Source organism: Drosophila willistoni, assembly GCF_018902025.1.
Source record: "Drosophila willistoni isolate 14030-0811.24 chromosome XL unlocalized genomic scaffold, UCI_dwil_1.1 Seg141, whole genome shotgun sequence".
Classification (NCBI taxonomy): domain Eukaryota; kingdom Metazoa; phylum Arthropoda; class Insecta; order Diptera; family Drosophilidae; genus Drosophila; species Drosophila willistoni.
In genome coordinates this window covers 6,919,884-6,932,642 of record NW_025814052.1, presented here as the reverse complement: position 1 = coordinate 6,932,642, position 12,759 = coordinate 6,919,884, and the positions used below count along the sequence as shown (strand labels likewise).

General features: G+C 34.7%; 4 protein-coding genes across 6 annotated transcripts; 2 read left to right on the top strand and 2 right to left on the bottom strand.

The window, feature by feature from the left end:
* Window positions 1–142: 142 nt before the first annotated feature.
* Window positions 143–1,726, bottom strand: LOC6648428 (zinc finger protein 184). Its single transcript, XM_002071607.3, has one exon. The coding sequence runs from the start codon at window positions 1,631–1,633 to the stop codon at window positions 239–241; it is 1,395 nt and encodes a 464-aa protein (XP_002071643.1). The 5' UTR covers window positions 1,634–1,726; the 3' UTR covers window positions 143–238.
* Window positions 1,727–1,967: 241 nt separating this feature from the next.
* Window positions 1,968–5,581, top strand: LOC6648427 (probable nuclear transport factor 2). Of its 2 annotated transcripts, XR_006954359.1 has the most exons (5): window positions 1,968–2,188; window positions 2,647–2,718; window positions 2,796–2,894; window positions 3,677–3,910; window positions 5,023–5,085. XR_006954359.1 is itself a non-coding variant. In XM_002071606.3 (4 exons), exons 1-4 carry the CDS (start codon window positions 2,081–2,083, stop codon window positions 5,131–5,133), a joined length of 390 nt encoding a protein of 129 aa, XP_002071642.1. In that variant the 5' UTR covers window positions 1,971–2,080; the 3' UTR covers window positions 5,134–5,581. The 2 variants fall into 2 exon arrangements, 1 of the variants encoding a protein (XP_002071642.1); XM_002071606.3 differs by lacking the exon at window positions 3,677–3,910 and having other exon boundaries at window positions 1,971–2,188; window positions 5,023–5,581.
* Window positions 5,500–7,474, bottom strand: LOC6648426. The gene is made up of 3 exons (XM_023179186.2): window positions 7,297–7,474; window positions 6,150–6,273; window positions 5,500–6,087 (listed from the first exon to the last, which is right to left on the bottom strand). Exons 1-3 carry the CDS (start codon window positions 7,348–7,350, stop codon window positions 5,870–5,872), a joined length of 396 nt encoding a protein of 131 aa, XP_023034954.2. The 5' UTR covers window positions 7,351–7,474; the 3' UTR covers window positions 5,500–5,869.
* Window positions 7,475–10,441: 2,967 nt separating this feature from the next.
* LOC6648425 (microsomal glutathione S-transferase 1) lies at window positions 10,442–12,047 on the top strand. 2 transcript variants are annotated; one of them, XM_015177161.3, is made up of 2 exons: window positions 10,442–10,585; window positions 11,637–12,047. In XM_015177161.3, exons 1-2 carry the CDS (start codon window positions 10,457–10,459, stop codon window positions 11,961–11,963), a joined length of 456 nt encoding a protein of 151 aa, XP_015032647.1. In that variant the 5' UTR covers window positions 10,442–10,456; the 3' UTR covers window positions 11,964–12,047. The 2 variants fall into 2 exon arrangements, with proteins under 2 accessions (XP_015032647.1, XP_002071640.1); XM_002071604.4 differs by lacking the exon at window positions 10,442–10,585 and adding an exon at window positions 11,242–11,455.
* Window positions 12,048–12,759: the final 712 nt, after the last annotated feature.

Below are 12,759 nucleotides of genomic sequence, written 5' to 3'. Positions count from 1 at the left end.
TGCCCGCCAAATATCGCTGAAAATGGTCGATAAGTTATCGGCGGTGTCGCTGCAAATTTTAAACTAGTTATCGGGGTTAACCGCCAGAATTTAAAAAAAAAATCATTACATTTTTAGATTTGTGTAATTAAATGTGAACAAATTTATTGAATATATATTTCTATTATATTTTCATCAGGTACAAACTACAATTCTATATGTATACGTAAACGTGTATAAAAAAAGGTATAAACAAAACTCAGGCTGTCTTCTCATTAATTGAACATGCTTCCTCCTTATGATTGGCCAACATCTCATCTGTGCTAAATGACCGATTGCAGTTAGCACAAATATGTGGTGGGTTCTTGCTGCTGTGCCTTTGCAGGTGTCTCTCCAAATTTTGCAATGTGACGCATGGCTTATCACAATGCATGCACGAAAAAGGCCATAAGTTTCGGTCGTGAGTTCGTATATGAGCGGTCAACCGATCGCCATCCGGAAAACACTTGGTGCAGATTTCACAGCGATGGGGCAACTGTCCAGTATGTAAACGCTCGTGCCTTAGCTGGGATGCATGAGTTCCAAAACGTTTCTCGCAATGGGCACACTGGAAGCGCCGCTGACCTTCATGAACCACTCGCACATGTCGACTTATCGCCGATTTATGACGAAATAGCTGCGGACACTGTTGGCATTTAAACTTTTCCCAGCTTGGATTATGGATACGCAAATGAGTTAGCAATTCGGTGCGGGTGACCTTGGCTACGCCGCAATGCTCGCAAATGTGCTCCTTATGCTGTGCATGGCGCTTTAAATGTTCTCCCAAAGCATTTTTCGTGCTGTACTTGCGCTTGCAATGCAAGCAAATCAAACGCTGCACTTGCTCTTGCTCCTCGTCCAATGACTGATGGTCTTGCTGCTTGGAACTTGAGTTCGGATGGACATTACGCACATGAGAGCGAAGCTGTTCGTAGCGTGTAAAGGACTTTTTACAATGAACACAGAGGAATGGCTTTGAATGACCCTCGTGAACACTACGAATGTGGGCCTCCAGATAGGGCAACTTGTAGACTTGTTTGCCACATTGATTGCAGGCCAAAGACCTTCGTTTATTATTGGACATCGGCATGGACAGATCAGATGGCTGTTGCTGCTGCTTTAGGGCTTCGTCTAATGACATTTCCATTTCATCCGCATCTGATTCTGTTTTTGCATCCTCTTTGTCTTCCTGCGCCTTGGCGACGAAATCATCTTGTGGTTGCTGATCTTCCTCTATCTGTTCTTCTTTCACTTCCAATTCGCCTGAAATCTGTACGTTTTCAACCAAGTCTTTCTCAATGTTCTTCTCCTGCTGCTGCTGCTGCTTCCTCAGCTGTTTCAATGTCACGGCACTGGCTTTGGCCACTTGACACAATTCTACAAAGTAATCAATGGCCTTATAGCACAAGGCACAGATGTCATGGGGGAAATCTTTACAGTCGTCCATACCCAGTGCATCATCATCGATAGCCAGACACTGTTTCAGAAGCACTACAAATTGAGGATTGCTAATGCTTTTAAGCTCCCGGCTCTGATCGTTGCAGACGCCCCCCGTCTCACGCAGATGACGTAGACAAATTCGACACAATTGGGCTAAATTTGCTAAAGTCAACATTATTCTTTGGCTCGAACACCTAAGGCACAAACAAATATAGAAATGTTTTTCCTTTTGCGATCGTTGGTTCCAGCTGATTTCAGCTATCGAATAGTTCTTAACCCCATCGTGGGTCGTTAAGTTTCAAACGGTCCGATAGGCAGGAAGTTGTATAAACAATCGAATACAAATATGTCAAAGAATTTCATACACCACAAAATCCTTCTAACTTGTTGCAGAATAAAACTCAAAAAACATATGGACGTAGAGAATGAAATGACAACTTTTAAATAAAGTAAACATTTGTTATCAATTATTCAAAGTCATCGATGTGGCAGCACTGTGTAAGCAGTTGCCAGTCTGGCAACACTAGAATTCTTGCGATAGTGGGCAATAGTTTTGGTTGTTCCTTTTTTCCTACATTCTTGAGTTTATTCATTTGATCGGATCGTAACTAAGTAATTGACTATGTCACTGAATCCGCAGTACGAAGATATCGGCAAGGGATTTGTCCAACAATACTATAGTATTTTTGATGACCCGGCGAATCGAGCTAACGTGGTTAACTTCTATAGCGTAAGTAACTTTTCCCGTTCATCTGCATCCGACTAAAAAGAGAGAGAAAAAACGAAGAAACATGTTGCATAGAAACCATTTGGAGCATGAGTGGGGACATCCTGGTCGTAGCCACAAAACACCCCACACGCCCCATTCCCGTTGCGTTGTGTACTCTCATATCTTTTGTTTCTAACGTAAAGGAAAAGCGCCCTTTGCTAAAACCAAAAAATTTGCCCGTTTTATAAAACCTTCCGAGACATTTTACGATGATGCTTTGCAAAAATAGCGCGCCAAATTACTAAAAGAAAAAAAAATTAATCTTTTAATGTTGGGGGTGCTTCTCGAACCTTCCTTTTGGTTGTGGGCAGCACATATGTACATACATATACAGACATATTCATGTATATGCATACATACATATATAATTTTATATATATGTATATAATATTTGTTGTATTTTTTTTTTTTTCATTTAGGCTACAGATTCATTCATGACCTTCGAAGGCCATCAAATTCAGGGAGCACCAAAAATTTTAGAAAAAGTTCAGGTGAGTGACTCATAACTTATGATTTCGTATTCAATTTCATTATTTTGTGCATTTATTTATGTCTTTATACCCGGCAGAGTCTGAGTTTTCAAAAGATCAGTCGCGTGATCACAACTGTTGATTCGCAGCCCACATTTGATGGCGGTGTCCTAATTAATGTCCTGGGACGACTTCAGGTATGCATAGAATCCCCTAAAGTTAAGAATTTTCATTGTGAAATTATAGAACAAATTGTTTACTTAGTTTAATTTATAACAATTCCAAACATTCCAAGTTATGTAAATAGAAAGAATGGAATCCTACTCCATCCCTTTTCATAATAGTTTACTTATTAAGTGATTTAACTGATAATGAGTAGCAGCAGTGTATAGCAATTCGGTTCATTTCGAGACAAAGAGATTTCTTGTATAAATATGTTTTAAATTCAATAAAATCATTGTAAAATGTTGCAAAATGTGGCTAAGAATGAATACCATATATACATATGTAGACAGATCTAAGACTAGTCACATTCTTTAACAAGTTTAATATAGGGACTAAATGTTATGGCCTTAAACTTTCTATTCAATTTTTTGGTGAGCGGTATTGTTTTGTGATTATTGTTGGCACTTTTGTAGAAGTTGAAATTTAAAGTTAATGGAGATCAAAAAAAATTATAGTTAAGGGTAGTTATTACAATTTAAAATTAATTAATTCTATTACTTAGCCGCAAAGCTAAACGCATGCCATCTCACTCACTTCTCTGATCAAGACAATCTAAGACGTTTCTATTTCATAATCTGACATTTTCAAAAAAGGTGAATGTAAAATTTTAAAGTCAAGCAAGGGGAAATGAATTTTAAAAGTAGAATTGATTTTAATATCATAATTTTTGTCTGTGTTTAGACTATCGTACAATATTAATTTAAGTCCATATTCAATTGATTCTTAACGAATACTTTTTTTGATGTAAATGCAGACCGACGAGGATCAACCGCATGCATATATACAGACCTTTGTGCTCAAGCCAGTCAGTGGTAGTTTTTTTGTAGAGCACGATATCTTTAGGCTATCACTGCACGATGTGTAGCTCGACAATGTCCAATGCCCGCCCAATGCCAATCATCAAGTCTCTTCTCCTTAACGATAACCAACAATGACGCCATCTTTATCACCAACGCGCCAGCTGCTGTTGCCCAACCAATCAGACCAAGTAAAAGAGAATTTTGTTAGACAAGCACAACAACATGAATTCATAAGTTATGCTAACGATTGCCTAAATCCTTTCTTTGGCTTGCATTCATTATCTCTTACCCGAAATGACTAAAGCAAATCACTTAGACTAACATGTTCCACCTTATCTTTTATCGCATGGTTTTTGTTTTGTTTAATTATTCAAACAATTATCACTAACAATAAGTGTAAATTATGTTTGAGCGAAATGAATGCAAAAAAAAAAAAAAGGACACAATCTCTTCTGGTTAGAATAGTATTGATCGGTCAACTCGATCTTCAATAACTAATCAAAATGAAAAGATTCTCATTTCTCATATTAACAATTCTCAGTTTCTTAGAAATGCTTTAAACATTTAAAGTAAACTCTAACAGCCACTGAAATCCATCTCCAAATTTAAGCCATATGTGATTAGGGCGTGTTCTAGTAGTTAATTGAATCAAGGCAAAGTCCTTATACTAATTCTACTGAGACTTTTTGGCCAAGGTGAACTCTAACTCAACTTTTATGCTTTGCCTCCATTTGCTTGTAATTAATAATGATATTTTATTAATTTTGATCCATTCAAAAGAAATTATTGACAAAATATGGTGAGCAATAAGCGAGTGTTGCGAGACAGATAGCTGAGACCATTTATTTTCGAAGATTTCTACGCTTCTATTCTGTAATCTTAAGCAAATTTTAAGAAATCCCACAAAGTTTGAAGATAATGCAGGAGGGAAACTATATATTTCTTAGGTTTTTACAACATTAAATTTTGGATTTTATTGGATTTCCCGCATATTGTGTATATATATATATGTATGTATTGATATTATTGTACGCTCTTAATATATGACCGATCTCAGCTGACTACGGCGGACATTTCTTGTAGCCGGAGAGCATGATTTTCATATAAAATCCTGAAACCGTTGCTTTCACTGTACATATAAATTGTATATTGGTCCCAAATCGGCCGCCATTAAGCATATGATTTAAAACACGCTTGCGCTTTATTTATTAATATGTTATTCTAACTAATTATTTATTACATTGCTATGGATCGATCCTTTTATTGATTGCAACTCATTTAATTTTGAATCTTTTTGCAGTGCGACGAGGATCCCCCACATGCCTATTCTCAAGTGTTTGTCCTGAAGGCCAATGCTGGAACCTTTTTTGTTGCTCACGATATTTTCCGACTTAACATACATAACTCCTAAGCAAAGGAAAAAGATATATATCTATATGCCTATATGATGAGAACGACAACAACAACAACAATGACAACAATGATGATGACGACGATGATGAAGAGGAAGACGAAGACACATCTCAAAAAGCTTGGAAAGACGATGTCATTCGGCGAAAAGTCAAACAGAAAATCCGTAAATCAGAGGCGCAGAATGTTCTCACGTTTATCAGCAATGAAAATCAAACATAACACACACACACAAACACAAATATGAAATAAACAAAGCAAAAAGTGAAAAGAAATAAATTAAATGCTACTTTTACACAATTTAAAACAAAACAAAGAAAACAGAAAAAAAAACTAACAAATCGAGCGTCAATCTGTTGTTTATTTTCCATGTCAACGACTAATTGAAGCGACCATCTTTGCTCCATTTAAACCCTTTTGTTTGATTTATAAAAAAAAAAAAAAACAAAGAAAAAATACACACACACACACACACACGCTTAAAATGTACATTTTAGAAAACAAAAGAAAAACAAAAAAAATACTTAAACTGATGTATGTATATATGTTTGTGTAGGTGTCCGCTTAAAACTATGCTTGAAACAGGCAAAAAAAAAAAAAACAAAAAAAAAAAAAACCAAAACAAAAAAAGCGCAAAAAAAAAAAATAATAATTTATTGCGCAAAATAAAATGCGTCAGTTTTTTTCATAATCATAAAATTCCTTAATAATTTGTAAAATGATCATATTGATCGATCCTACTTATCGCGAAATGTGAATATAGCATCGAAACCAAATAGAACTCCATTGACAATGGCCAGCGAGGCCTTGATCAGGGCCAAATCCCTCGTGCGTGTACGAAAAGAGAACTCCCATGCCTCGATTATGAAGACGCCACTAGCCACAAAAAGGGCACAGCCCAGGACACTAAAGAATATATCGATCCGTTTGTGTATCGGTGCACGCATCAAGACGCCTTCATGATAGATAGACTTTGGTTGAGAAAACATTTGATGTGGGATTGGGAATGCAACTTACCAGCAAATACACCCAAGACCACAATGATATAACCAGTAAATGTGCCAGTTGCCAGAAATGCCGTCATTATATCGCGATCATTGAAACTATAGAAATGCAAAATTAAACATGCTGTGGCAAAGGCCTAGAAAAAACATAAACATAGAACATTGGAATGAAAAAAAAGAGTTATTAAGAAACTATTTACACGAAAACATAAAACATAAATAATTCAATACACTTTAAGGAGGAAAACATTTTCCATTATGGTTCGAACAAATCTTATATCTTATATGCTTAATATAATAATGTAGTTATAATACTCAGCATTTTATAAAAGAAATCCATTTTGATTCCCCTTTCACACGTTTCTGATCTAAATGAGCTTGTTTTGACTTTGTCGGGATAAAATGTTATCCTAGGCACGACTTTTTATAAAACTTTTAAACCGTTTTGATTCCTTTTTGAGCTCAGTTTTGATTAGTTTTATTTTTTAATCGAAAACGAATAAAATTTTGCATTAATAGCCATTTCAAAGTTAAATTTCGATTCGCTGCAATTCTTTTTCAATTCGTTTTTTAATCAAGTAAGAATATTTGAATGATCAAAAGTTCTTAAAAAAGACTCATTCAGGTGAGGTTTGTGTTAAAATAATCTTCAAAAAGCCTATACCTAATATATTAAGCACTATTAATCGAAGTTCTGATTATATTTTCTTCAAGCGTATAAAGTCGTATTTTTGAGAACATAATTTTATGCCGTTTAAGCGATTCTTTCTATTTCTTCACTACATGTGTTTCATCTAGATACTTTTTAAATTAATTGATTGAATATCACTTAATTATTTTAAAGAAAATATAAGTTTTTACGAATATTTTAGTTATTAAACTTTCGAGAGAACTTTTTTAGACTTGTAATATGTTATGTATTGAGAAAGTGTTTGAAAAATAAAAGACGAGATTATAATTGAATTTGAAAATAGATCGCAAATAGAAGGGCAAACCATATAACAAACAATAACAAAAGTTAAAAGACATTTTCTATATAACATATGGAATTTTGATATCGCCAAATTTAGTCTGAATAGTATATCTCTTTTATGGTATCCAACATAGTTTTTAGTGTAAGGGTTTTTTTGAATTATTTCGTATTTGAGTTTAAAATTTACCAATTCCAAAAATTTAACCAGATTAAGTCGACCTTTACGTTCACCGTGAGACATTTTATATAGAGTTTGATGGCTTGATGATATTATTTTGGTAACTTTGTTTATAACAATTCTGCGAGAAAAGATATATATGGTATAAAGGGCTTCTTTTGAAACTTGTTTGTTGGTTGTAGACACAGCAAAGGCAAAACGCAAACTGATCTTCCGAGCACTGATTATGATGGACCCAACCCAAAAAGCCAAAACGAAACGAAACAAAAAAAATGAACAAAAAGTGATGCAAATTTGTGCATTATGCTTTATGTTGAGCGCGATATTAATTAATTACACTTTATGGAAGCTTGTGAGTGGAAAGAGGAAATAGGCTGATGTATTTTGGTATACCCTACCTTTGGAAATTCTAAACTGGGTGTATACCAGTCGATAAAAGCCAAGTATATAAATGGCTGAGATGTCTCCTTTAAACCCTTTGGCCGAAGTGAGTCCAGCTGGCATCTTGTAAGGAAAGTCGCTTCTTCAAATTAGTTCAAATCCATGTGAATCTAACCTTGAACCATCTTAGATTGTAGTTTCTATTAATAGGTATCATTAGAGTCGACCTCATTTCGTTTAGCTTAGAAGATTTTTCGTTCTTTTGTGGAGTGGACACCGCATGGCGTTTTCCTTTGTACAGGGCATACACTTGGCCTCCCTCAGACTGGGGACCACGCACTTGAGTAATGCAGAGGAACTTGATTTACATATGTAGATAGATATGAAAACAGATCACCATATGGCTGCAGTGGGTGGGGCCCGTCCACCCATAGTAGCTCTTTATTCCCTTGGATTTCTAAATACATAAGTACTTGGGAGGCGGGTTATAAAATTGGTTGTTTTCCAATTTGCTGGCTCATCTAATGATTAGGCTAATGGCTGAAAAAAAAGTTCGTGAGATTTTGAGAAAAACGTGGAAATTAATAAAAAAATACAAAAAAAAACCGAACAGGCATGCAAATGTTGAAATATCTAGATAAACAAATTACGTTAGTAAATTCAATTTGTTTTAGCAGTTAAGATATTTTTGTTTCTTTGGGATTGGATTCAAGCAAATTGCAAGGATTGCAAGGATAAAAATAATGCAAGTAGAAAACGTATCAAAATGGAAGGTTTGAGAAGAATTATCTATTATGTGGTTTTAAGTTTCAATGACCCATAAAATGGAAACGATCCTGCTTGTCTTTTCTAACTATTATTTAAAGACAACAATCTTAAAATTTGAGCAAGATTGCCCCCTGAAGTAGGCAATAGGCAATCTACAAATTCATTTATTGTAAAAGCTATATGCAAATTTTGTGCTTTCTTTAAGTATATATAAGAAATCGTCGTTAAGAGATCGTCTATAAACATTGAACCAAATGAGAGCTACATTTTAAGCTATAAGACATTTCACATGATTTATGTATATATATCTTACGAAATGTCTATAGATTAATTTATAGGGCAAATCTCCCCTCTTTAATTAACATTTTATGATAAAAAGCACATAAATCAATGTTTTATAGATGATACAGATAATTATAAGCCATTAAATTGAGTTAAAATGTGAAGGTTTGATCAATAAAAGATCAGACTAAAAAAAATTGATAAATCAGTAATTCTTCATCAAAATGAGACAAAAAAGAAAGGCATTTTATGTACAGGTGCAAATGTTTCAGGTATAATTGAATGTTTTTACTAACGTGTTTTCATCTTAAAGTCTCTCTGGTTTTATTTATAAATATATTTCGCTAAGGTGCGTTTCATATTATTATAAACGAAATGCAAAACAAATAAAATTACATAAAGTTATTATGCCTGTTATTGAGTGACAGGTCCAGTTCATAATTTTGGTAAGAGAAATCGACGATTTAGAGGAAAATCTGGTATTTTGGAGGGAAAATTAATTAGTCTCGGTTTTTGGAATGTGGAAAAATTTCCTTATTTTCCCCTCGGGGATCCGCTGTCATTACTAACAACTAGTCAACTGACCTTGAGTTTGTCTTTTGAATATACCAATCCCACCATGTTCCATGTAAAATTTTAAAGGATTATTGGATTTTTTTTTTTACCCACGACAGATCAAAAACTGTTTCCTAAGTGACTTAGGATTCTATCATTGTTGAATTTTGGCAATGTTTGTTCTGCAGGTGAGAACAGAAGCCAATAGAAATGGCTTCTTTTTGCTCGGGAAATCCTTGAAATCTCTTCTATACATAGATATATGGATTGCACCTTAAAAAACAGAAATCTCATTGCGTCTACAAAGATTGACAAGTAAACATGCAAGTATGAAAAATTCTATTTCCAGTTTAGTTTTGTTAAACAGATTTCCATATATGTATGTATATACATATGTATATATATATATCTATAACAAACTGAACAAAACGAGCATGAAGGGCAAAATCAACTTGACAATTCTAATGACAATTATAGTAATAGTTGAATTTCGTATATCATTTAGTTTTAATAGCTAAAACAGATGATATGGAATACTTGCTGCCCCTTTATATCTTACAAAAAGCTCGTTTAAACAGATCTCGTTGGGATTTTGGCATATAATTACTAAGATCCTTAGTCTATCCAAATGAAAATGTCAGATTATGGAATCCTTTTGTTTGAAAAGACAAATCCAAATAAACAAATAACAAATTCGAGATAAAATCATTTGAATATTGAACACAAATTTAACTATTTTAGGTTTTATTTCTTTCTTAAAATATTTTTCTTACATTTGACTTTGACTTGTATCATTTTCAGTGTTAAGTTTAAATATAAAACTCAAAAAACTATCTATATTCTACGGAACCTATACGAAATTCTCAATCAGATCGTTCTGAAATCCGTCCAAACTTGCTATGGTTCTTTACTTTTCATACCAAATTGTCATATCTGATTTTTGGAATAGACCGGCTTATCCCGGGCTCCCTTTATTTTGTTGATAACACACACACACACACACAAACAAAAATGAAGCCTTAAGTCAACATTGTAGAATAATTTAGTTGATATACCCGTCGATCGATCGACCTCAATAAGGGGGTACAAAAATCCATATGCATTATTCTACACACAACTTGTTAGACCAGAGACCAGATGATAGTCATTGCATTGTAGTTAGATTAGAATTTAGTCTTTCAGAATGTTGCCATCGGAACTGATCAGTTGGGATAATGCGGTGTTTCGTTGCTATTTGGGCTGGTCAATGATATTGCTATTCAAAATGTTTGCCCTTAGCTTCTTAGCCGGACTTATGCGATTCATAACATCGGTGAGTTCTCAATTCTGTTTTAATGTTTTTGTTCTAGGCGGGTCACCATGACGCGAGTTTTTTGAATTTGCTCACTAAAAGCTCAGAGAGAGAGAGAGACAGAGAGCTTTTCTTGTACCCTGCAATCAGAGTGCAACGGGTCGTATGACATATTTTTAAACCGCAAAACGTAGTGTGAATGCTAATCATAAATGTTGTTCGGAGAGAGTTCTTTTGTTTAAGTTTACCCATTTTTTTTTTTATTGGACTTAGCTTAATGGTCGCTGCGCTGCCGTCACACGTTCCTCGTGCCACTTTGGCAATTTCTCTTTGGCTTTTCATTTATATTTTGTTTAACCGAGAAACAAACGCAAATCTTAAGTTTGTCTATGTGCTGCAAGAGAGTAATTCAGTTTTTGCGCTCTCAAATTGACTTCGGCCAGCCGAAGAAAAGTGATCATGCCCCCACATCTTTAACAGCTCTTCAAAAAAAGGCTCTCCATGGATGTCGACCCATGTATACAGGGTAATCTAAAAGTCGTCTCTCCCAACAAAATGTACTCAATGTTTTGCTTATCAGCAAAGCGAGAGTAAAGCAGAGAGAGAGAGAGAGAGAGAGAGAAAGCAAGTTGTGAGCGAAAGTGCGGTATAAAAAACAACTAGCTAAACGATACACGCAACAGTTAAACTTTTACGGGCATCTGGACGAGGCGGATTACAGTTTTGTGGAAAAGGAAGAAAAAAACACATATACTCAAAATGACTTCAATTGAGCAACTTTTAAACTTTAGTAATCCCATTTTCAAGTCCTATGTCTTCTGGACTGGAGTCTTGGTGATCAAAACTCTGGGAATGAGTTTACTCACAGCTTCGCAGCGTTTTAAGACAAAGGTGTGTGCAATAAGCGGAGGGAGGGAATGGGAGACACACATAAACTCATACATATGCATTTAATTGAAAGAGAAGAGTTCAAAGTTTCTTCCTCTTCTGATTAGTTAAAAGGTGAAAGCTAAAACCTGGCATAATTGCTATCTATCATTTTTGTTTTTTCTCTTTCATTTCCATTTTGTAGACCTTTGCCAATCCCGAGGATTTGATGTCACCCAAGTTGAAAGTTAAATTCGATGATCCCAATGTAGAACGTGTACGTCGTGCTCACCGCAACGATCTGGAAAATATATTGCCCTTCTTTATCATTGGCCTACTGTACACGCTGACCAATCCATCAGCCTTCTTGGCCATCACACTGTTCCGTGTTGTGGGCATTGCCCGGATTGTCCACACATTGGTCTATGCCGTGGTTGTTGTCCCACAGCCGGCACGTGCTCTCTCCTGGTTTGCGGCCTACGGTGCTACCATCTACATGGCCGTCCAGGTGGTCCTAACAGCAGCTTTTTAAAATCTATGAACAAATTGTTATCAACTTGTAATTTTGTGACGTTTTGATTATAGGATATCTTCTCCTTTTTTTTGTTTATTTCAACAAACGAGCGTTTCATTTCATCATCGTTTTAAGTTATCATTGACGGATTGGCAATCAATGGGCCCTGCGCCTTGAGGGGTTCCGCTTAAAGGTTTTTTATCACTGAAAAGTTTACTTAATGTTGATCGATTTACCAAAATACAGTTTAAAAAATTAAGAAAATTTGTAAAAGCTCTTAACTTTGCTAATCTGTAACTGTAACTGTAGCAAGTTTTAACCGATTTTCGAAAGTATTGTCACATTTTAATGCTTTGCTTCAAATTAATTAGTCAGCACTGTATAATATAGTCATTTAAAGCAAATTTTATGAAATTATCATTCCATCCTGAAAAAACACAAATTTAGGTCCTAGATTAAAGAAAAAACATATAAATTGCATTTTTAATTTTATCAGAGCTTTCATATTTTATCTTAAAAAAATGTTTCCTGTATGTCCTTGAAAAAAAGTGGTATAAAAGTTTGAATGGTATAGAATATTATGAAGAGAAAGCACACAATATTAAAAAAAAATGGTTTTAAACTTTTAAGAAATTTAGATTGTCAATTTCATAAGTAGTCGATGTAGATTCCAGGGATGATATATGCATGTGGCGATGATTGACCCCAAAAGTATGCAATAGATCCACTTCTATCTTGCTTTTCATATGGTTTTTATCCATGGAGATTATCTAGAATTTCAGATTTTTTGAAGTATAATATTTGTATATCTTAC

What these genes read in the sequence shown, in the direction of transcription:
- LOC6648428 (XM_002071607.3), bottom strand. Translation starts at nt 1,633, where the DNA reads ATGTTGACTTTAGCAAATTTAGCCCAATTGTGTCGAATTTGTCTACGT.
- LOC6648427 (XM_002071606.3), top strand. Translation starts at nt 2,081, where the DNA reads ATGTCACTGAATCCGCAGTACGAAGATATCGGCAAGGGATTTGTCCAA. An exon ending in AAATTTTAGAAAAAGTTCAG is followed by an intron (nt 2,719 to 2,795) that starts GTGAGTGACTCA and finishes TATACCCGGCAG; the next exon opens with AGTCTGAGTTTTCAAAAGAT. An exon ending in ATGTCCTGGGACGACTTCAG is followed by an intron (nt 2,895 to 5,022) that starts GTATGCATAGAA and finishes ATCTTTTTGCAG; the next exon opens with TGCGACGAGGATCCCCCACA.
- LOC6648426 (XM_023179186.2), bottom strand. Translation starts at nt 7,350, where the DNA reads ATGTCTCACGGTGAACGTAAAGGTCGACTTAATCTGGTTAAATTTTTG. An exon ending in TGGTTAAATTTTTGGAATTG is followed by an intron (nt 6,274 to 7,296) that starts GTAAATTTTAAA and finishes TGTTTTTTCTAG; the next exon opens with GCCTTTGCCACAGCATGTTT. An exon ending in GGTCTTGGGTGTATTTGCTG is followed by an intron (nt 6,088 to 6,149) that starts GTAAGTTGCATT and finishes TCTATCATGAAG; the next exon opens with GCGTCTTGATGCGTGCACCG.
- LOC6648425 (XM_002071604.4), top strand. Translation starts at nt 11,324, where the DNA reads ATGACTTCAATTGAGCAACTTTTAAACTTTAGTAATCCCATTTTCAAG. An exon ending in CGCAGCGTTTTAAGACAAAG is followed by an intron (nt 11,456 to 11,636) that starts GTGTGTGCAATA and finishes TCCATTTTGTAG; the next exon opens with ACCTTTGCCAATCCCGAGGA.